Below are 24,912 nucleotides of genomic sequence, written 5' to 3'. Positions count from 1 at the left end.
GTAAAATTCATGAATTCAAGAATGAAAACCTAACTTAACCTAACAAATAATCCAGTATATCGGCTATTTTCAAAATTTGTTTGATGCTGGCTTCATGTAAAGTGTAAACACTGTAAACCGATAAGAACCGTGTTTTATTTAGTCATGAATGTTATGTCAGTAATGATAGGTATGGGTTTACGGAGGGTGTTGATTTACACTTTTCCACTTATTAAAAACACCGATTCAGGGACATTAAGTATATTTCGCTTGGCAAGTAACAATTAATTATTAAGAACATTTTTTTGTAAACGCACGACTTGGCGCGAAAAAGGTAGCGAATCGTATTTAGAGGCGATGTAAGGGCCCAAGGGTAGGTAGCCGACTGCCCGTAACGACCCTCGGAGATCCCTCGTCCGCCCAGAAACAGATAACGGTAACTTTCTTTTTGTTTGTTTCGCTGTGCATCATCGACCATCGTTTAGCCTTGACTCATTTACAGTTACAATAATATTATCATTATATTCTCAACTCTGTCGAGTGGAGGATTTTTGATGGGGGATTTAGGCATTATGATATTTGGTATCAGTAAGTACTATACGACCCAAAGAGGTTGGACGAACTGCATACGTACAAGTTTCCAGACACAAAAAAAAATATACTTATTCTGCTGAATATTTTAATAAAAAAGATATCTTCGTAATTATAATATTTCTTATGTATCGGTCAACAGTTTTCTCCGATCAGGTGAACAAAAAAATCTTAAATGACGTGCATAATATCAATCAAGCACGTCAAAATGCCATTCGCATTATTTCACCCGAGCGTGCGTTATTTATAAAACGCAAACGATTTAACCTACCTATATTATAATATATTGTACGTTAAAAGAGAAATGAGTTGCATTTTAATAAGCAGAAAAAAGACATAAAATGTGGCCGTTGGACGCATCGGAATGTCTTAACGAATCGATCCCGTGACCTTTCTCTTCAGGCGTATGTGCCTTTACCACTTAGTTATTTTATTCTTCTGAAAACACGTAATTTAATAGGTCAACGCATACAAAGATTGCCTTTATGATTTATTGAGGAAACTTCTCTTTCAAAGAAGATAAGCTTTTGAATACCTATATTCCTATAAGCGGCATTATGCTAGAGAACTATCTCTTTATTGTAGGTATATAAATCGATATTATGATGCTAATACGACAGGAGGCAATGTCACAATTCATTATAATATGCAAAATATTATAGTAGTGGGAAAACATAATATATTGATAACATGTTTTTGAAGTTATAATTTTATTCTTTTGGGGCGTTTGGTAGAGAGTGAAATTGAGAGTTGCGCGCGCACACCGTTACGAAAGTGCGCGACGGTATGAAGTTAGCTGCGAATCAGTCAGCTGTATACAAACGCAAGTTTGATAGTAGAATTTATTGTTCCATTGCCTAGGCAACGAATTTATTATTGTCGGCCATTTGCAATTCCTTACGTAAACAAACGATTAAACGTCAGAGTGACAGTTGTTACTTTAAAAATAAAAAAACAAAGAAAAATAATTACGTATATAATTTAGTAATATAAGTTAAAGTGTATAGAAATAAACCAACGGCGCCCCAATAAGCGGCCCCTTTTCTTGAGTGTATAATTTAACAAGATAATTAAGAGCTAGTCGAAGAATCTAGGTTATCACAAGTTTTGTTTTTGTTTCGTTACGCCAAAGAAGTATAACTTCTAAAGCGCATACATAAGTACAAATAGTGTTAAAGTAGGTATACATGATACTAAATACTGAATAGGAAATTACACAATATGGTTTCCCACAAAGTAACGTGCCTATAATTAGGTACCTATGGTAGGTACGTGAAATTATTATATATCTTGATTTATTACACGAATTAACACGCATAGGTAACTCAATTAATAAACTTAAACACGTGTCAAGAATACGCTCGTATTTCGTCGTGACGACTGCTCTCTTTTTATGCACTGACGCTCATTCAATATTGGTGTATTTGAAGGTTGCAACACACACTACTGCACGTCTATAATTTGTGGCTTATTTTCGTAGGACACTCACACATTCAAAACCCTCGGAATTCTAATTATTAATCTGTTCTGTGGACACACAGTATTGATTGTCGACAATGTTAGTAAGTACAAGTAGGTGCCTAATTCAATTTATCTAGATAATTAAACTCTCAATGTAACAGGTACGTATGCATAATATGTATGGATATCAGTGGCGAAGGGTGGAGGTAGGCTATTAAGATCTGCCATAAATAGTGCACATTAATCTGTATTAGTCATACGTATTTGTTTATTCAAGACTACAATTATTTACGGTGTTGGTTAGTTTTAAAAATCAATTAAACCCTGCCTAAACCAATTCATAATAGTTTGGTATACTTTCGGCGATACGACAAAATAGTGCACACTTTTTTATTCATACTTATTTATTTTTGTTAGATTAAGAATACATAATATTACACATATTGTTGGTTCATTTTTTTAAATTCATTAAAATCCTTACAGCGCGAACGCCACAGCTGTTGTGTCCTGATTAGAGGGCCATTAGATATAATTAGCAGGTTATTTAAATGTGGTAATTAAAAAGAAATATCCAAAGTTGTGTATGATTTAATTGCACCATTTTATAGACAAACGTGTATTTGTTGACTATTATCTATTATGACTTGGTTTTCGTAGGGTTTAATTGAATTTTAAAAACTGACCAACACCGTCTATAAATTGTATTCTTATTTCAATGAAAACAAACTTTAGTGTGCACTATTTATGGTCGATCTTAGCAGCCTACCTCCACCCTTCGCCACTGATACTATCATGTATGCATACTTTCGCTTGAGTTAAAAATACTGCTGGAGTAATTTTCAATTTGCAAATATTTAATTAATAAAAAGAAGATAATAAAATGTTGCGGTAATATCGCCATCGCCAGACCGGAAACGGCGCGCGTCTGCCGTGAATTATCACTACTTATTAGTGCGTCCGGCGGCCGTCGGTTTTCTCGCGGCGCTGTGCGGTATGTAGGTTTAACTTCGCTTTCTTTCGGGCAATAAATAAATAAATTATTATTTCTGAGTGCGGTCGGCGGAGCGTAAGTGCGTGCGGGAATTGGTAGATACCGACGCATCGCAGCGACAGGGTTAACTTAGGATAGATATTAGTTTTTCAAAAAAACTGGGGCGTTCATAAACAAAATACGATATATCGAACGCGACACCGGTGTGGCGCTCGATATAATATAGGAGGCATTTGTATTCGAATAAAGGGGCCTTTGTATTATGTTTATGAACGCCCCAGAGCTAATGAGTCAACGCTTAATTTCGTGTTATAAATAAGAACATAAAACTGGCTGCGGTAATAAACACAAGTGTATCGGCGGCTTGAGAATGTAGCGGCTGACGAAAAAGTGTACCGGACACGCGTTGACTCATTAGTTCTGGGGCGTTCATAAACATAATACAAAGGCCCTTTCATTCGAATACAAAGGCCTCCTATATTACATCGAGCGCGACACCGGTGTCCCGTCTGAAACGGGCCTTACCCACGCATGTATCAAAAAAGTAAAGAATTGCCAGTCAAAAAAACTGTATTGCAAGCATTAAGGTATTCATTCATAAATAATTAATAATAGACATAGGCCTGGCGTAATTGGCTAGATGTTGTACAAGCCGTTCATTATTTTTACATTATTCATATCGACAGCTCATTATATGGACGGTTATTAGAATTTATGATTTTTTCGACGGGATCGCGTTACAGTTAATAATTTATTCCAAACGAAAATGCGAGCGAACTTTAACTACGGTAATTTAATAGTGACACAGATTGTGATTCAATTATTTCAGAAATCATTCACTTTTTATTTATGTAAATGTCTTCCAGTGCCTTACAATATATTTATAGCTATGGAAAAATATATTGTTCATAATATAAATTTACTTAAACAGTTAATTTTTAATACATTGCCTATATACCTAATTATTGTCCAAACATGAGTCACATGACATTATTAAAATTAATCCGAAAAAATAAACATAATTCGTGTAATAATTTCTTCCTATACGGTGGTATCATGGCCCCCACAGCTAGGCTCTAAACTAGATACCCGGCGTGGTGGGTCGTTCAGATATGTGAGATAAACACACATCACAAATTTTCTCTAATAGTAAAACAAAGTCACACGCAGGCGCTATTTCACGAGGGGGTTATTTTGTTATTAACATTTAAAAATGATAAACTGAAAGCCATTATACTTACTTTTTTTACCTCTAACACCATTTTGAAAACGCTTTTGTTGTGCGTCACACATGCCATTAAAATAACGATAGGTAGGGGGGCCACCAAAGAACCTGGCCGAGGGGCCAGCTTTCGGATGTAGGGCCCATGCGTGGTACTCTTATAGGTACTTTTACCTTTATTTTTACCATTTAAAACGCAAAGCTTCTCATGTAGCTTATTCAAGTAGGTGTACCGTAAGTATAGGGTAAGTAGGTATAGGCAAGTACCTAAATAACCTACCAATCTTTTCATAAATACCCAACTTTCAAATATAATTATACTAAAATCCCAGTTAATTAATTAATTGGTTAATTAATTATACTAAAGAGTGTTAATATTTTAAACGTTCCTTCGCTGAATATTATTATATTATGCGAGTACGTTATAACTACGGTCAAAGGACCAATGTAAATCCTCCGTGATGCCCTGCATTTTTTTATCCCGTCGCTTTTTCTCGTAAGTTGTCGGCTATTGTCGGCATGCTTCATTCGGTTGCATGAGTAAGCCGATTCTTTGCCTATCTCTATATTTATACATCTATGTGTACGATAGTATCTTATTCTTGGTCGTACACTCATGGCTGAGGATCGTAAACTCGTGAATTTTGCCATCCTTTGAGCGACCAAGACTTTCCATCGCTTTCGATCTTCTGCTTCTCTCAGGGCAGAATGAATGTTGATCTAGCGCGCCGACGCTCTTCCCCTGCTTCGCCTTTCCTGGAGGTCACAAAAAAACACCAGTCTCTCCAGGTTGTCCGGTCCGCGCCAGTAAATATGTCCAAAAAACAGCAGAATGCGTCTTAGACATATTGTCGAGAGCCGCTCCTTTATCTGCAGTCTCTGCATGATTGACTGGTTCGTCCTGTATTCTGGTCAAGAAATACGAAGTATTCAATGCCAACATCACATCTCGAAGGCACCAATCTTTGCCGTCAGGGCGCATTACTCGACTCCGTCTAAAAATATGGAGAACACTAATGTTTGCACAAGCATCATTTTTGTGGCAATTGAAATTCCCCGGTCCTTCCATATAGTGGTAAGACGTGTACAATTTGTGTGCGTCTTCTTATTTTCGCTTCACATCCACTACTGTTAGATCCCAGATATACCTACAAAATCATCCACTGTTTGGAAGTTTGGGAGTGTACTTCCAATAGTAACTATAGTAACTTCTAGAAATAGTTAGATACCCAAATGAGTTATAGGTACATTTTACATAATAACATAAAGTTTTTGAATATAGTATTTACTATCTGTGTATTACTTCATTTTAATTATAATATATACGCTTTAGTAATGATTGCATAGAGTGAACAAATAATATGAGTGACCTTAAAAAGATTTTATAAATTTTATAGTATTTAGTAAATTTTATATATAGATAGTGCTCTCAAAATCAAGTTTAGTTGAGCATCTACCAAAATTTCCAAAATAGTAATCGCGCACGCTATAAACTTTATTTTTATTTGCAATATAAAACTATATCGGTTCTATAGAAGTCTCGAACATAAAAATGACGTAAAAGGATATCCTGAACTAATTAATAGAAATCTAGACTGATGTAAATTTTGAAGAAAAAAACTTGTGTTTGATTAGTAAAATTGACGCACAAGCCTGATTCAATAGATTACAATCAACGGATTTAGCTTTACAAAAGATACGTACGCCTTCGCAGATCATTTCCGCTAATGAATAAGACAGTGTTTCCATTTTTAGTGGCTACTCCAATCAGCGTCCATCCAAAATAAGACGTTTATTGAAATTATATGGTTTCTTGCTTTGCTATAAATATATATACCCAGTTTAAGTTTCTTTTTATGAGTATCATTCCAGTGTCATTTTGCCTAAAGTGGTGGCCAAACCGTTGCGCATGCGCCAAACGTCGCGCATTGGATAATTACAGGTGGCGCATTGCATCTTTGCGCCTGCTTATTCTTTTGAAGTAAGCGTCATAACTGAATCCTTCTCTGATTAAAAGGAAAACAAGGTCGCGAATAACTGATTCAAGTTTGAAGAATTCTCTGCTGCTCCCAGTAACAAATTTAACACCAAACATTGAAAGACTAGCGAAATCCAAACGCTCAAAAGCTCTCAGTGCTCCATCCCGCTCAGAGCTCTCTCTCTCTCATCACATCCAACAACTGTGGTCCGGAGTTATCTTAAACAAACGAGACTCTCCGGCAGCTGTAGCACCATCAGCGGAGTCCACGACAGCGATCACTCTCTCGTCCAAGAGATCATTTCTGACTATTGTAGATTGGTGCTCTCCAACAAACGTGTGTTTTTTGGCATACTTAAATAATCTAATTGCGTGATTGAGTTATTCCTTTTCCTCCCCTAAGCGAAGCAGATCCTACCCCTATACCTATTTTCCAACCCCAACCGTGAACGTAAGAAGGTAGAAAAGGTGCTTGAGTTGTATGGCGCATCCTGAACGCGTCTGTGAAAAAAATTGGCGCATGGTACGCAAAAGGTTGGCCACCTAAACGGTACAGTGTATCTAACGAATTTAGGTATTCAAACAGTGCTCACATATTCCCGCAAAGCTTGTAACACAAATCTGAGAGAATAAAAAAAATTAAGCCACGTGGCATGTTAATGTTCACCAGATTCATCAGTCGTGTTTGATATTATAGGTAATGATAGTTGAAGGAATTCTTATTTTTTGTTGTCACCCATTTCGCGCAAACTCAATCAGCCCAGCGAAATCAGTGAAATGCTCAGCCCAATGTCGTTTCATCAGTATCCGACATCAATAAGAATGTATTATGTTGATATTGTATTGTTGTATTGTGTCCCACGAAGAACTGCATACGTACAACTTACATGTAACCAATACCAACATAATACATTCTTATTGATGTCGGATACTGATGAAACGACATTGGGATGAGCATTTCGCTGATTTCGCTGGGCTGATTGAGTTTGCGCGAAATGGGTGACAACAAAAAATAAGAATTCCTTCAACTATCATTGCCTATAATTATCAAACACGACTGATGAATCTGGTGATGGTGTTGATTAGTGGAGGAAGGTAGGGATTCCTCAATGGTATACTAAAACAGAGTGAATGTGGTGATTACCTTATCTAATTAATTATTGAAGAGAAACACTATAATTTAATATTGAAGACGTTGTAAATATAAAATCGGCTTTCGATTGGTTTAAGAAAATGAGGATAGTTATAATAGTCGTAGTACCTACATAATATTAAATAATTACAAGATAAAAAGAACTTTTTATATACAACGTTTTTAAACTTTCTGTTGAATCATATAAACTTGACTTGACTAGCTTAAACTATCAAAAAAAAAATGTACTTGATAGAAATAATACTGAAATGTCATTTTGACATTTCATATTGATTTCCATAGTAAGTTTTAAAATTTAGTTGCTAGGACCCCAGACCCCTAGCAACCAATAATAGTGGATTGGATTACGGATTTCTTCCGAAATAACTTTTCGTACAAAACAGAATTAACTGAAAATGAATTCAATTGTACTTAAAGATGGCTAAAAGTATTAAAAAATGCATTGGCATCGTGTTCTGATATATTCTAAAAGTTTAAAATGTCTGGCTAGTCGGGTTGTTAGTTAAAATTCGATTGCAAGATTTGTACTGGATAAACAACCACCGGACAAATAAGAATACGACGTAATAAAAACGTTGTAAAATAAAATAAGCAATAAAAATTAATTAGGTAGATTCTTTGTTTAGTTAGTATGTAGGTATACATTCTCACGTAAAGTAAATCTCCCAGTGTATTGACCATTTCCATATTATTGAAGATGTATTCCTCAGCCCAACTATCAGGAACATAGAGCGCTACCCTTGTGACACTTGACTACAAATGAATTCGTACAAAATATTAAAATTATTCCACTCTTTCCCGTACATAAATTTTGAAAGTGACTAGTGATGAGTAGGCATAATTTATTAATTACTTGAATTAACATTTTTTTAATTGGCCTTGCATGTAAATTCGGCTAAACGGTGTCAATGCGTCGAATTTTTTCCCACTACGCATTTTTAAGAGTATCCAGGGCTCGGATTATGATATGATAATATCCAGCTCGTTTTTCGAATTGATAACTTCTTCTTTGGCCATATCCGCCCCTTGGTTGGTTGGAGCATATGGACACCACGCGGCGCCTCCAAGAATCCCTGTCGCTCGCCAGTCTTCTTGCTTCGTTCCAGGTCGAACCAGCATCCCGTAGCTCCGCCGTATATACTCTATAGATAGTATTTAGCGGCCTTCCTGGACGCCGGAATCCGGTCGGCTTGAAAAACAGGCAAGTCAGGTTGAGGTTCTCTTCTGGCATCCGCAGCACGTGGCCAACGTCGCCTCTTCACTCTCAGTGTGATAGAGGCTGCTTGGAGCGTTCTATTATATCCTCGTTGCTCATAAAGTGCCACCGCACACCCAGTATCCGTCTTAAACATCTTTTTTCGAAGCTCAGTATACGGTTGCTCGACCCTTCGTAAGTTGCCATGATTCGCTACCCTAAAGCAGCACCGTCAGAATGCAAGCGTCGAATAGGCGGCATTTTTAATTATATAAGGAATAGGAATACGTTTCTATTAGATACAAAAAACTACATTATTTTAATGATTAATCTAATATTTATAAATACCTTTACATGGCAAAATGTCAAACTTCAAACAGCTTTAAGATGTTTTGGTGAAATAAAGCGTTCCTATAAAAATATACCACAATCATCCTTATTTTAAAAAGATGATGGTTTTATAAATCTTTCAAATATAGTGCTGTTATATTATTCATCCAATTTTCAATTGTCCCAAATGTATTTCAAAGAATATTGACATTATTGAAAGTTTATTGTGTCGCAGCTGTGTGGAAGCAGGTTTGAGAGTGGGTCGATTGTTTGGGCCACGCATCAGTTGAAATACGACCTTATGGTGGAGCGAGTTCAAAAGAAATTTTTGAGACTCCTTTACTTGTATTGTTGTATGTTGTATGGGTATTATCCGTGGCTTTATCCAACTGGCTTCCTCTTAGGTATGCTTACATGCTGTAGCTTAAACACTAGACGATATTTATATTTGGCCACGTGTTTTCTCCGACTTATACGCGGTGAAAATGAGAACTCTGCCATTCTTGGTAGTATTGGCATCCGTGTCCCTGATAACTAACTATCTTAAAAATAGGGAGCATCAGTTGTTTATTCTCCCAAAGTGCAGAACTAACCTGCCAGTGGTAATGCCAATTGGGAGGGCGATAACTTTGTTCGACTAAATCACTTCGGATATTGAAATATTAATCCACCTGCGTGAGGATGAGTATAAGTGGGCATTGTTTTATAAATCCATAAAATAGGGTCTGCTTAGCTCATTCGGTGTAGGTACTTCCTTGTACCTATCTTATTTATATTTTTTTGTATTTTTGTACTTTTTGTACTTTTCTACTGTTTAATAACTTTTATATAATACAGTTTTAATAATATTTCTTTATTTCTAAATGTACCTAATGTTGTGAACGTCTTAAATTAATAATTTGTAATATTCACTAAGTACCTATAAGTATGTATTTTTTTTTTAAATTGGAATTCTCCTATTACTTTAAACAACATTCATTTTCTAGATCTTTATATTACAATAACACAATAATATTAAATAATATATTCAACAGAATTAATTTTAATGGTACCTACTTCGATTGAAAATGGTGTAATGTTACAGTAGGTACCTACCTAAAAAATATATCTTTATGTAATTTACCACTGCTTTAGTAATTAGTTAGTATCGCAAAATGCTACAATAACAGGTTTCCAATAATATAATTACCCAGTTTATTAAATGTGTACAATTATTAACGAGCTTTCTATTGTCGAATGAAATTCTTCACAGACAAAAACAAATTCAAATTCAAAAATCAATATAAACGGACAAATGTTGATCGTTTAATTTAAGCATTACAACTCCATTATACTTGCTTTAATACAAAACTTTTTTGCTAATTCTGTAGAGTTAATGTGGAATTAACATTTTTTGTTTTAAAGCCATCGAAAGTTAAACGCGAAATTTCCATTCCGACCTCTGAGTATGACGCCACCAAGTCAAAATCGAGAATGCGGCATGCGTGGAATGATATCTCTTTTTACCTGCACAGTCTGCAGCAAGTAGTCACCAGGTAAGTAGATAGGTAGGTACCTGTCGCGAGTGAATACAAATTACACCTGACTCTTATTCGACCGCAATAGCAATGAAAAAGACCGCAACCAGTGACGTTTCCACCGCCATCAACAAAATGTACAGGAAATCATTGTTGACCATAGCTTATTAATAAAGTACTAGGCTATCATGAGAAAGGCTTATCCTAACAAAAAAATACATAGGTACAACGTTAACATGGGACTGTTAAATTACATTAATTTCAATTTTTATTTATTTATTTTTGCATAATGTGGACATTATAAACAATTATAAGTTTAAGACGTTCACAACATGACATGAAACCTTATTATAAAGAAGAAAGAAAAACAAAAGTAATAAAAGGGATAAAAGTGAAAATATAAAAAGAGAACATAATATAAACATACAAAAGCAGTGACAATACTGACAATACAAATTATACATCTATAGAAGTTCAAAGAAGTACACCGAGTTTGTTAAGGATGCCTATTTTAAAAATTTATAAAATAGCGTCCACCTAAACTCACCTCACGCAAGTAGAATATATCAACACCTAAGCAATTTGGTTGAACATAGTTATCGCCCTCCCAATTGGCATTACCAGTGACAGGTTGGTTGCGAGAATAAACAACTGTAGGTCTTTTCTATACTTATCGACCGCTGTGAGTTTTAAAGTGATAAATACGACGGCTAATTTGGGTAGGTTTGTAAGTATTAGCACTTATTGTAACAGTTACAATAAGTTGGTTGTAATTGTTGCAATAAGTGCTACATTTTAACAGCACCTCTCTTGGCTGTGATAAAATTTAGAGCGAGATAGACAGTTTTGACTGTTTAGACGGCTAAGTTATTATAAAAATTATAATACCTCAATACAAATATGTAATAAATACTATCACTTTATTACTTTAGCGGTCGACAGTCGCCTTGTGTATAGAATAGACACGCTGATGCTATCTATTTCTGTTATCAGGGACACACAGGTCAACACTGCCCAGAAACTCTGCCCTTCTTTGTGAGTTGTCTCTGGACTTTTCTAAATCACTTTATTATGAATTTATGATATATTTAATGGTTAACATTGTTAGCTGACAATCTCCGACTACAGCACGCCACTGATCTCATTAAGCCCCGCGGGGAATACTTTTATGCAGAGTAGTGGAAGATGATTTGCCACTGATGATGATGTGTTATAAATGAAGGGGAGAGGGGGGGAGGGGGTCAAAATAAGGCGAAAGTGGATTTGGCACTTCACATTTCCATCATAATGCGTATAACTTTATTGTCCGTACAGCACGAATGGATGTTATATTATGTTGTAAAATGGTGGTTGATGATCATAAAATAGTATTCTTCCTATGGTCTCCATAATTCAGGTTAGGTAGCAACTTCATCCTCGTTTTACTGGTCCAGGAAATCATCACCGAAGTTTGATCACCAAAGTAAAGTACAGTAAAAACGAGTAATAAACACTTAATTAAATACTGCGCTCTTGGAGCAATTAAATCCCGATATAGTAGACATTTATTGAAAGTAAGAATACTCAGATTCAGATAGGCAGTTAGTTACCTTGTTAGATGGATTTAGAACTCGTCATAAGGTGAATGATAAAATCCTTGTAGGCACTTGGCCTCTTGGTCGGCTCTGGAGGTAAAGGGCAACAGTTTTTGACCTGATATACAAAAAGGTAGAATGTAACTTACTGTAGAAACAGAGCTTAGTAAAGATGTCCAGGAGTAGAGATGGGCGTATTTAGAAGTCGATAAGTGGTTTAATATTCTAGGCGTTGGTGATTTATATTTATACGACTAGCACAAAATAGGGAGGTGCACTGCATTTTCCAACAGTCGATAGAAGACCGCGCTAAAAGAAGAACATAGTTTTCATCGTGCGAATTTATGAACTAGGTCTCTCCTGTATATAGCCAATCTATAATATTTCAAAATGTGTTTTTTCTACTATTATAGTGAAAACTACATTTGAAAACAAAACCATACACCAGTAGCGAAGGGTGGAGGTAGGCTGTTAAGATTCGCCATAAATAATGCACATTACATAGAATACAAATAATGCACAATACCTTGATCCAGCGCTCGGAATGGAGCGGAACGCCCCGGAGCGCCGTTCCTGTTCGTGGGATTTCCGAGGATGGCGTTCCTGTTCGTTAAAAATTCGAAAATGGCGTACCGGTTCGTAAAATATCCGACGGACAGCGAGTCGTCTAGTAAAATCCTCAAGCGTCATACTTAATATTATTACGTTCCGGGTCAGATTTAAAATTGACGAAAATTAATTTTTATTAAAAAATAATTTTACTGGTTTACAACCACTGAATTTTCTATGACCCGTACATATTACGTACTCAAGAATGTCAGAAATTGTTTTAAACGGTGGGTAAACAACAAAATATTATTTTTTCAAGACAATATGAAACTGGGCTTCAAAAAAGATTGTTTTAAAACACGAGCATATGTACTGGAGAGAATTGTATAATTTCTCTCAATTGTTTCCATTTATAGTCACAGAAAAAACATTGCATTTTTAAAAAGAATTTGGTACGCACCGAAATATTAAGAGCGTGCGTGTTAAAAAAACAAATGCATGTCATAAATTTTGTGTTCACCTTCTACGTATTCTTCCGGGCGACCGGGCGACCGGGCGAAATGCATTGTCTAAAGACACTAAAGCTGTAAAGTGTAAACTAAATAAATATTGCATACATGAAAAAACCTAACTAGGTAGTTAGACCTTCGCAGATGAGTTCGCTAAATTATTTTATTACCGACAAAATGTGTGCCCTGACAAAAGCCTTTGTAGTAAATAGTAAAAAGTTTTCCCTAAATAACCTACATGTTTTTAAGGGGTTGAAATATTTCAAATTAAATATGTAATTGTTAATAAAGTTTTGTTTTTCCCTTTGGCGAGTTCATACCACTTTTAATAATTCACCAATTAATAAATTTCCAGACAAAAACATTAATTTTATTTTATAATTTAAATTATTCATTGCGGTTATAGGTAATACCTATATTTAAGTGTTGTGTCGTGTGATTATCTATTAAATTATATACCATATGTCATGTTATACCTTTTTTGTAAGTATGTATTTTGTATAGGTACTTGCATACCTACTTCAATTTAACTAAAAGTAGGTCATTTTATTTGATTGTTTATAAGTTTATAATAATTATTTTTATGCTGACGTCGCTACATTCTGGTAAGTTTTGTGTTTCAATTTAAAATGTTAACTGTTTTATATATAATATATGTAAGTTACATTTTAAAGAAAATGGGTTCTCTTAAAAATTTGATTAAAAATCCCAGCAGGCAATAACATTACACAAGAAACTAATATATCTGCACATAAAAAAAAATTAGATGATCGAAAAGTTCCAACCGAAACTATTGAAAAATATTCCCAAGAGACAAGCGGCCAATTCACTAGAAACCCAGTTATTAAAAATTGGAAGAGTTTTATCAGTGCGGTGGGTGGTTTCAAGTATGCTTACAGTAAATGCCGTTATTAATAATTATTCGGCACTATACGATCATTTTAATAAAGCATCCGAAGATAATACTAGGGATGAATCAGAACGATGCAAATATAGTGGCCTTGGAAAAATGTTAACAGGTGTGGAATTTGTTCGAAATTTAAATACAATATCAGATGCACTAGATGAATTAGGTTTCTTATCGAATTATCTTCAAAGGCGTAATATTACACTAGTTGATGCTGATAAAGCGATTAAAACCACCATTCGTGTCCTTGATTCGATGGCAAATGATCCCGGTCTAAAATTATTAGACGCTCTTAGAGCCATAGATGAAAAGATATACAAAGGACTAATTATTCAGGAAGGTAAGGTTAAAGCCATTAATGTTTCTCAATTATATAGAAGTCTAGCCAATAACTTAAGAAATCGAATGATTACAAGTTCATCGCATGTCAGTCGAAACGCAAACATTCACCAAGAAAACATTAATCTATATAACAATTTATTAGAGAGTATACAAGTACTGGATCGTAATAATTATCGCAAATCAGATGATGACGGCGTGGACATACGATATGGAGAGTATAACATTATTAGATTATGCCATCAATTTCATTTAAATGAATTAGATATTAAACGCGGTTTTAGGTTTTTTTTTTAAATGTGTGATGATTCTAATAAAACTCCAGAAGATTTGAAACCTCTCCTTAAAGCTATAGCGACGATCCCAATATCAACAGCTGAATGCGAAAGAAATTTTAGCGCTTTAAATGAGATAATGACACCACCAAGATCATGTCTTAATATTAAAACGTGTGCTACGTTGTTATTTATAAATAGTGTAGGTCCGCCATTGAGGCAATTTAATCCTAAAAAATATGTTCGGTCATGGTTAGCTAAAGGTCGGCATTCAGCGGATGACACGGCAAGTCGAAAAAGAGAATTGAAAGATGACAAAACGTACGACCTCCTGTGGAAATTATTGTAAAAATTAAACAAACCAATGCGGATATGCATTTCTTATTTTTCTTAATGATTGTTTATCAACGTGTCAATACGTAAACCTTGTAGTAAATATATAAATGTATACATACTATCTATCTATATATAAATATGTATAATAATTATGAATGCACACACATAATAATATGTAATTGTAATAATTAATAATGTATTGCTTGGATCCCTCCTCTCTCCACTAACGCCCTTATCCTACAGTATTCCTTTCCTGGTAAGGAATATGCTTACACCTCCACGTGGTCAATCTGGACAGTATTGTTCATTTTTTATTGAAAACAATTAGTCTATAACTCGGCTCAAAATCTCGGTTTCATTGCATTGTGTAAATTCAATAAAGCCAAGATTTTAAAATATGTGTATTATTTACAAAATACAGTACAACAGTTAATACAACAGGTAATGTTAAGTTGTGAATTAATTTGTTTGTTGTTCAAGATTAATCCAATATAAAAATATACTGTATGAATGACGTTCCAACGTATTAAAATTTATAATACCTTGAAATTCGGGAACAAATTATTTCGCTTAGCACATGTTCAATTACAATAACAATTGACAATATTGACAAAGAGAAGCTTTCTTGCATGTTACACTGGTTACAAATGTATTTATGTATAATGATTATTAATTTTAAATATATGATACTTTTAGTAAGTGTATTTTTAGGAGAGAATTTACTTAATATCTTTTATATCATATTTACAAAATCTTAAATATACAACACCCACGATGGTCGCGCGGCTTAAGTGTCGGCCTATAGTGTCGTTGGTCCCAGGTTCGAATCCTGGGTCTGGCAAGTACACATATTGTGTATCAGAGTATGTACCTAATAGGTAGGGCAAGTGGTTGAGATCCATTTCTCGTAAAAACAAAAAAAAACTGTTAATACAAACCTCTACTCTGTGGAGGCGCATATGATCTTATTAGGATCGGACATGGTCGATAAAAAAGAATTTATCTATGGTCTTGTAATTTCTTTGCCCATAAAACGGTTAAGTTAGATACTATTTAAATTAATATGGTATAACAAAATTTCAGGACTTGTGATGCCATACGTATGATAAAAAAGTATGCAGATAATGGCACTGTTCAATAGTGCCATTTTATTAAGGGGCGGAAAATAAATGATGTAAATAGATACAATTATCAAAGTTACCACGTGGAAAAAATTTAAGTATTCATACTCATAACTTGATTATAATGCTGTGAATGTCAAAAGTTCAAAGATTGTTTTTATTTCTTTCATCGGTTTAAGATTGCAACAAAAAATCGAACACTCTTTGATATTTTTTTGAAGGTTATGCAGCGCTCCGGTTCGTAGAATTGTCCATTTCGAGCACTGCCTTGATCTATTTATTATAAGCAATATAACAATATCTACCGCTATAATAGAAATAACAGTATACCTATCTATATAATAGATTTTTTTGGCAAAAACACGCGAGCCATAATATAATTAAGGTGATAGAGATGTTTTAAAGAATTTGCATAAATTTATTGCTGTGCTCCAAATAATCTATTTACGTAAACACGGATCACATTTTATAATTCAGCACATAATTCATTTTAAACAACTAGACCCGATTAATGAATCGTAGTTCCGGTCAAATGAGATAGCCACTAATTATAATATAATACCTACAACATTACGAAGAAAGTTACCAACTAATACCGCATTCCTAACGAATGCTAAAATGACATCATGAATAATTATTCTATCCGGGCATGAATTATTGTACATTTTTAGTATCTTAGCCGTTCGCTACTTGACGAAGGGTAACTCCAAGCTCGTTATACACTTCCACCAGTTCCACCTTTGTCGGTTTCAGTTCTTTTCTACTACGCGAATTCTATATTTAATATACATATATATATGATATGTACCTATCTATTTATACTTATCGATTACTAAATTTTTGCTACATTATCTGCTGCACAGAACAGTTCGGTGGCACCAAGAAATACGGCATCGTCCTCTCCTACGTTCACCAACAAGTTGGGGAATGCAGTACTATTGTCCTCTCGTAATGGGGCCGAAGTTCTGTTGAGTATTAACATTTTAAAATATGCAATTTTTTATTATTGTGTGTCAATATTCTACAATTCCATAATTCAAGTGGATTTATTCAATAATACAAATAAATCGCTAAAAATACACCGAATACCCTTAATTTTACCTGAAACATTTAGAAAACTATTATGTAGTGAGAGTAGAGTATCCCACTACCTTTAGCCATAGCGATGGGTAGGGGGGTCCCCCGAAGATCCTGGCCTGGGGGCTCGCTTCAAGATGTGGGGGCCATGGTCTATGTCTATACAGTCATATCTCTAAATACAATATGTACATTAAAAACAAAACAATGATTCGGTTCGTGGATTGTATGCGTACGAATACGTATACCGTCTTCAGCGCCATGTGTACATCGGCTGCCAGGTAATTAGTAGCACTAGTAGGGGTAAACATCCGCACGCACACCATCGACCAACCGAATCATTGTTTTGTTTTTACTGTACATATTTATTGAATACTTGGGTAAATCAACACAACTAATAATTTTTAATTAACTTTAATATTACTATTAATATTAGTTATTAGCAAGTTCGAGTAACTTACATCATAAAATATTGGAGAGTTCCGTGACGTCGGTTAGTAATTGAAGTAGTAGGTAGGTCCCTACTTTGATTTAATAAACAAAACCGATTGCCAATAGTAGCTTGATTTGGAAGAGCGCTGATGAGCAGGTATTAAAAGGCCAATAGTTAAAATTTGTCGTAATTAGTATGTCACCTAGTAGCATAGTGGACAATGCGCTAACGGGGCGGGGAACCCAAGAGATGCAGGTTCTATTCCTGCCGGGTGTCTTTCTTTTTTCAAAAAGATTTTTTCTACTGGTTATAATATATTTTCTCAGAAGTGTTTTTCAAAATTATGTTTTCTCAACAAGTAATAATTATTGCTTTAGATGAGATTTAAATCCAGAACATTCTGAACCGCAAATCGGTGGTTTTTAGTGCAACTAAACAATTAATAAGTTAATATAACAAAAATCCGAACATAATTGCTTTATTAAATTGTTATAATAAGCACTTCGATTGTTATTTCCGTGAGTGATAGTTATCTTTGGGAACGGCCGCGGGTCTGTGAAAGATGCTGGAGCCGATTAATCATGCCGGTGGCATGCACAAACAATAATCACGCTTTAAATGCTTCGCCAAAAACAACTGACAATTTGATTTATACCGACACACTAGAAAAACATTTGCGATTTGAGTCATTCTGCAATTAAGACGATGAGAAAACAAGGTCGTGTAAAAGCTCGTGACTTCGGTTAGTGAGTTGGATTTTCTTGATCCAACTTAGGCCACCCGCTCACGTGAATACTCAAAAAAGACGGGACTGAAACTCAAGTATCTAGCTAATAGCTAATGTATTTCAATGGCGGCTCGCTGACGGCAAGACTGGAATCTCCGGAGACGCGACATGCCAGTCTCTCAGTTGCCCATTAAACAGTGGTACCAATATCAATAGATTCGATGAAAAATCATATTTTCTTACCAAAATTGGTAGCACTGAACAAGAAATAACAAGCCAAGACGTCAAAAATTAAAGATGGGCGAACCGATTTTTTAAAATATGTGGCAGATGTTGAGAAATACTCCTGCCTGTAAAATTACAGGCTGCCAGAATATTCCCGTAAATATATTACAGGAAAAGCTTAGAACGAAGTAGGAAATACAATGTGTTTGACAGTTTGAGGTTATGAGATTATGTTTCAGTAGCGCCGTGTGCGAATCATCAGTCGCTGGTTAGTTTATGAGTTCCATCGTCGACCAGTTCGTCAGGTTTTAGTTTCTGCGTGAGCGGATAGCCTTAGAATCAACGTTTTCAACTTACCATTTTTGAATAGGCATCTTGCTTGCAAAATTCACAGCTGGCGTATGGTGCTAACAGTACAGTAACAGCTTAATAGATTAAAACTTCTCACAAAAAAAAACTATAATAATAATACACCAGATATACTTTTTAAGATCAGCTTGCTGGAATTTTGTATTATTTGAATCTTACCAATAAAATACTACGTACCTACAATATTGAAATTATGGCCACATTTTATACTGAATTGACTACGAAATAATTTATCCTTCTTGAATATTTCATCTTCTGTAAACAATGTCCATCATGACCACGTTTTAACCAATATTGCATATTTTTGTCAATTACCTACCCTAAACGTCGCCAGATTGATAAAATATAGTTAATTTAACGTAAAAGCAATGCAAGCAGAATCATAGGAAAAAGTTTCAATAGGTTTGTATCCAGTGATGCTATCGAATAACTGATTACATTGAACATGACCTAAACGTCCTAAACCAAATTAAATTTTCAAAAAAAGTAATTTACCGTGTGAAAAAAGTATAATATTAAATTGGCAACCCTGCACTTAATGCGTGGTTAGTGTGAGATAAAAAAATTCTCATTTTAAACGATTTGCGGCAATTAGGAACTAAACAAAAAATATAAATCAGCATTTCAAAATACTTTCGTTTCATATTATTATTATTATTATTAAAGTTAGCTGGCAATGTCATGTCATGTCATAAGATTAAATTGCATTTGTATTTGCGCTATAGGTGGCCGTTTTATTTAATACCCGTGACAGCGAAAGGCTTCACAATTATCATTGTTATGGGTAATTCGTTTTATCTTATAATATCTGCAATTATTTCACTTAACAGTACTTTACATCAAACATTGTCATATTGTTACCTAGGTACCTACTTATTTTACGTTGAAGCATTATTATGTTGAAAATTATAAGAAGTATTAGGTTTTCACTCTCAATTTATCGTCTAACTCTAACTGAAACAGCATTAGTTAATAAAATACAATCACAAGATACAAATACAGACCTCCATAGTATCGATATATTATGGATCTGTAACTCCCCAATGACAATAAATTGTCTTTTGTTTGGTTCATCGATACCCTAACTTACTAATAATGTACTATTGTTAAGAATATTCGATCTGTGTGGTTTCGACTATTAGGTACAATGTACCTACTCAATATTATATTATTGATCAACCCCAATTTATCCACCCTATCTAGCTGTATTACCTACTACACACATATAAACCCTTTTACATGAACTAAGCGTCACTAATATTACGTACTTACTATTTCATATTAATACTATTGTAAATTATTCTTGGATTCATTCAACTCGGACCATTCAACTTGTTCAAACATAATTCAGCTCTGGTCACCGAGTTGTTTCGCTGCGGATCGAACTCTATTGAGTCCTTTCCCTTTTATTTATACACCATGTACTTGTAAATTGAGTATTGACGAATAAACTCCTCTGAAGATTAACATCAATCGTGTCTTATTACTGACAAGTCTTAGTGGCAATATAAACCTTCCACTGGATCACGTGAAAGATCGGGTCCCGTTGGCAAGGATTTCCGTTGCCGAAAACATAACAGATATATTAAACGACTTTTACAAGAATATGGACCCAAGCGTAACCTATATTACGGGGTCCATGCGCGGGGACAAAACGTACGTCGATCATAGAAGGAGAGATTTTTACTATATTAACAACGTGGCTTTCGCGGGTCTTTGCATTGGGTGACATTAAAACTGGTTGGGGTAGTTGGTATCAGTTTGGGTTAACTTTGGGTTAAATCGCTTTTCATTTAGGTAGGTACCTACATATATTGAATGCAGAAAATTGCTACAAAGGTAGTGATGAGCAAATAAACAACTCACATAATAATATGAGATGAGGATATTTAAACGATGGGTATCATTGAATTTAACGATGGGTATCACTGACACCCACGGTGGTCGCGCGGCTTAAGCGTTGGACTATCACGCCGTGGGTCTCAGGTTCGAATCCTGGGTCTGGCAAGTACACATATTGTTTTTCAATTTGTGTCTGTCAGGGTATGGACCTAATAGTGGCTGACATCCATTTCTCGTAAAAAACAAAATCTGTCAATACAAACCTCTACCCTGTGGAGGCCCATATGATCTTATTAGGATCGGACATGGTCGGAAAAAAATCATTGAATCATGTTTAAACTGTGTCTACATATTTATTTAAGTTAATCATGTTTGAAGAAATATTGGTATTAGCTTAGGCTTAGATAGACTCCAGCAAATCGAATTCATTAGAAATAATTGATTATTAAGGGAGTATTTGTGATCAATATTATCAGATTAATTGTTAAATAGACCAGCCCCAGTTGAGAGATCTATAAATAATATACTGTTGGTTTGGATTAGATCTAATGATATGATCATTTTGTTGCTTTGATACATACGTTTTAATGAGTTTAACGAGTATATTTCTTTAGGAAATTAATTAGAATAACGTAAATAATGTGGCTAAAACACTCATTTTTATTCAAACGAGAGAAAGAAACACAAGAAAAGTTGATAAAAATAATTGGATATTTTTTGTTCTCTCTCCGATTCAGAGCACGAAAATTGGATTCCCATATATTATATTATTATGAGTCACAACATGGCAACTCTCGTTGGATCGCATAATTTTCAAGAAAAAGTCATTTTTTATCATTCCAACTCGACGTTGTAACGTGTAATTAAAAATATATATAATATAATATTACAAGAGAGCTCAGTGTAGGCAATTAATATATTTTTAAAACTACAAAATAATTTCATTTCATTAATTTTTTACCGAATTTTATGTGTGTTTGTATAAATAAACAAATTGACGGGCCAATTTCCGTCAAAAATGTAATCATGTGTAGGTACATACATACCTTCTTATTTCCGCTGTCGAAAATCTAATCGCTAGTTAAAAAAAACTCTAGCTAATTTGCAAAATTTGTTTCCCAACATATTACACAAATAATCGGTTCTAAATAAATTAATCTTTTGATAATATATCAACAATATTTGGAAGTAAGTACTTTATTTGACTCCCATAAAGATGTAGGTCGCTTCAAACCCGGTATTAGTCGTAGTAGTAGCTACGGTTGGAGATAAATGACTTGAAAAGGAAAACATACTGGTCGATTTATACACATTTAAAATTAAAAGTAATTAATGAAGCCGTTCAATGCATAGCTCACAATGACGCCGAGGTACTATAGGTCAGGGTTTCCCAAACTGTGTTCCGCCGAACCTGAATAGGTGGTCCGAGACCATTTGGAAAAGTTTTATACACTGCAACACATTTAACGATCTTCTACTGAGTAGAAGTAAAAACTAATACTAAAATAATTAAAGAATCGACTTCATATTGAAAGGCGAGTGATGATCAATCTCCACTGATGTTTATGACGTATCTAGGTAGGTCATGGCTCCCACAAGGGGGGGCTGACAGGCCTCTAGCCTGGGACCTGGGCTTACGGGGGGGGGGGGGCGTGAGAGATCGACCAGCCAAGTGAGATAAACACACATCACAAACATGCACTTATAGTAAACAAATGTCGCCTGCGGCGCTGTTTCACTTCAAACATACTAACATTTAATAATATATGGTTTTGCCATACTTACAATTTTTGATTATTAATTGTCGATATAATTGTGCATATCAACATAAAAGTGGGTGTATTAAAAATACAAAAAATCGCTAAGAATACCCTTAATTTTACCTCGAACACCATTTGGAATATGCAACTGTAGATCATCACATTGCCTTTAACCTTAGCGATAAGTAGGGGGCCCGCCAAAGATCCTAGCCTGGGGGCCCGCTTCAGGATGTGGGGGCCACGATCTAGGTACAGACGGAGGACCATCTTTTCTCACACCGTGTGCATGAAAAAGATGGGGTATATTGTTTTTAACTGATCGGCTGACAAGTCGTCAAAATTGGCAGAACAGTTAGCTGCGCTAATAAATAACCTACAGAATAAACTAAGTGTTCCGTTAAAATTTCAGAGTTTGCGAAGTGTTCCATTGCAGAAAAAGTTTGGGAAACCCTGCTCTAGGTTTCTGGTTCTGAAACTGATAACTTATTGGTTCTTATCCATTCGATTGAAGACATAGATAGATCAACATAAAATTTGTCTCTTTTGAGCATGCATCTAGGTATATAGTAACGCCTCAAAAGCATCGACTCTACAATAGGTTTAATTAAAATTTTGATGGGTTATTCATTAAGAAAGATACGTATGTTTCTTTGTTAACTATTCATCCAAATACAAAGATGCGGGGGGTTTGAATCCTCAGTCACAGCTTTAGAGACGGGTGTTCTACTAACTCAACAAAGTGGGGACAACGTATACATCAGCCTGAATCTATCCGCTGGTGGATGAAGGCCTCTTCAAGCTGCTTCCACTTCTCTCGGTCCTGTACGTTACGTTACCACGTACTTCCGTATAACTTTATCATTTCATCGATCTCTTGGGAACCACTGGATGACTAGATTTGTCTAGCTATACGTCCAGCCCATTTCTATTTGAGGCCTTTAGCGAACTCTTATTACATCGCAAATATTATATACATATGCATAAATTGCACACTGAATTGACGATATGCAATATAGAAATGCAACACTTAATAATATAGGTACATTGTTTATTTTCTGATCGGGTCATAATGACTAATTTGATTTATTTTTGTTATTTCAGGGTGCATCCAGCGGTTGCCAACTCTGTGTCGGCGCACCTCTCAGACGTTATGGCAGCCATAAAGCGACACGATTGCTCCGAATACGTCTGTCACCGGACATGACCGAGCCCGCTCCTCGGCGACATTCGTGCCGCCGAACCTATTCAAACAGTCACAACTAAAATAATAAATGCCAGGGAATTAATCAATTAATAATATTACGTTTAATATTAAAATACATTCTATAAACGTGCGTAAGGACCGCCTACCTTCATATGAACACGGGATTATGAGGGGCTAAAAAGAATCCTTGAAGATTACTTAATTGATATATTGCAATGCACCATATTATTATAGAATAGATGACGATTATTATTTTGTCCACGTTTTTTTTGGTAGAATTCTATTTTACAAATCGTTACTGTTCTGGCAGAAGACACTGATTCAAAAAAATGACATATTGATTTAGTTATACCAAAATGTTCCTTATTTCAAACTTTACCGCCCGGAAACCTTCTTAATAAATAAACAGTCTTTATTTTAAAGCCATCCTTTTTACGATTACTTAATAAACTCACATGATAGACCATTTCAAACATTTTAACAACTTCAAAGTCAAATTACTCAAAACTAGTATTCTCCAGTTAGTGTGTTCTGCTAGAACAGAGACGAAATGATATTAAATTGTACAGATAATTTTAAAGTCGATAGCTATTTCGGTTATATAACCATTCTTGATAATGGTCTTGATGAAAAATACCTTATATAATTTAATATGATTTATATTATTATTTGTGAAAATTCATATATAGCGGAAAGTAAATTTTATTTTTATATTGTCTCATAATCCCGACAGTGAATATTATACATAATGGTCCATTTTATAATCAAATTATAAAAATATATGTGTAAGTAAATTATTATTTAAAAAACCTTCTATTATGTTTTATTTTAATAATTATGCTCCATTTTTTCATTTAGTAAAATGGAGACATTAATTTTTCAATAGATACGAATCAGTGAGTTATGATAATATGTACGTAAATCTAAAAATCACACATAAATACATTCTAACATTTTAATTAAAAATTATATTTCTACATGAATAGTTTTTCCTTTTGAATTGTGTAATAAATTTTATTTATATATGAACTTATGTAGACAACAATCTCAATTTATAAATACTTTCAAAATTTTTGTATGATTTTCTCACACATTCGTTGAAAAGTTTTCTATGTTTGGAATTGTTATAAAAGTGAAGTTAATATGAAATTTATCATAATATTTAAAAGGTTTTAATTTTTTTTTATTTCAGTACCTACCAGTGAATATAGTGTGGGTAAAATTAATACCAGTAACAAAATATCACCA

General features: G+C 34.6%; 1 protein-coding gene across 1 annotated transcript in view; it reads left to right on the top strand.

Moving 5' to 3' along the window:
* Nucleotides 1–23,799, top strand: part of LOC147070994 (uncharacterized) — a 101,585-nt gene extending 77,786 nt beyond the window's left edge. Inside the window, exon 3 of the mRNA XM_085949037.1 lies at nucleotides 23,562–23,799. Coding sequence (XP_085805163.1) covers nucleotides 23,562–23,664 — 103 coding nt within the window. The 3' untranslated portion in view covers nucleotides 23,665–23,799. The remainder of the gene's footprint in view (nucleotides 1–23,561) is intronic.
* The last annotated feature ends 1,113 nt before the right edge of the window (nucleotides 23,800–24,912 follow it).

This window comes from Rhyacophila brunnea, unplaced genomic scaffold (assembly GCF_057557595.1).
Source record: "Rhyacophila brunnea isolate RB1 unplaced genomic scaffold, BYU_Rbru_1.0 scaffold_21, whole genome shotgun sequence".
Classification (NCBI taxonomy): Eukaryota; Metazoa; Arthropoda; class Insecta; order Trichoptera; family Rhyacophilidae; genus Rhyacophila; species Rhyacophila brunnea.
This window is presented reverse-complemented; position numbering and strand designations above follow the sequence as displayed.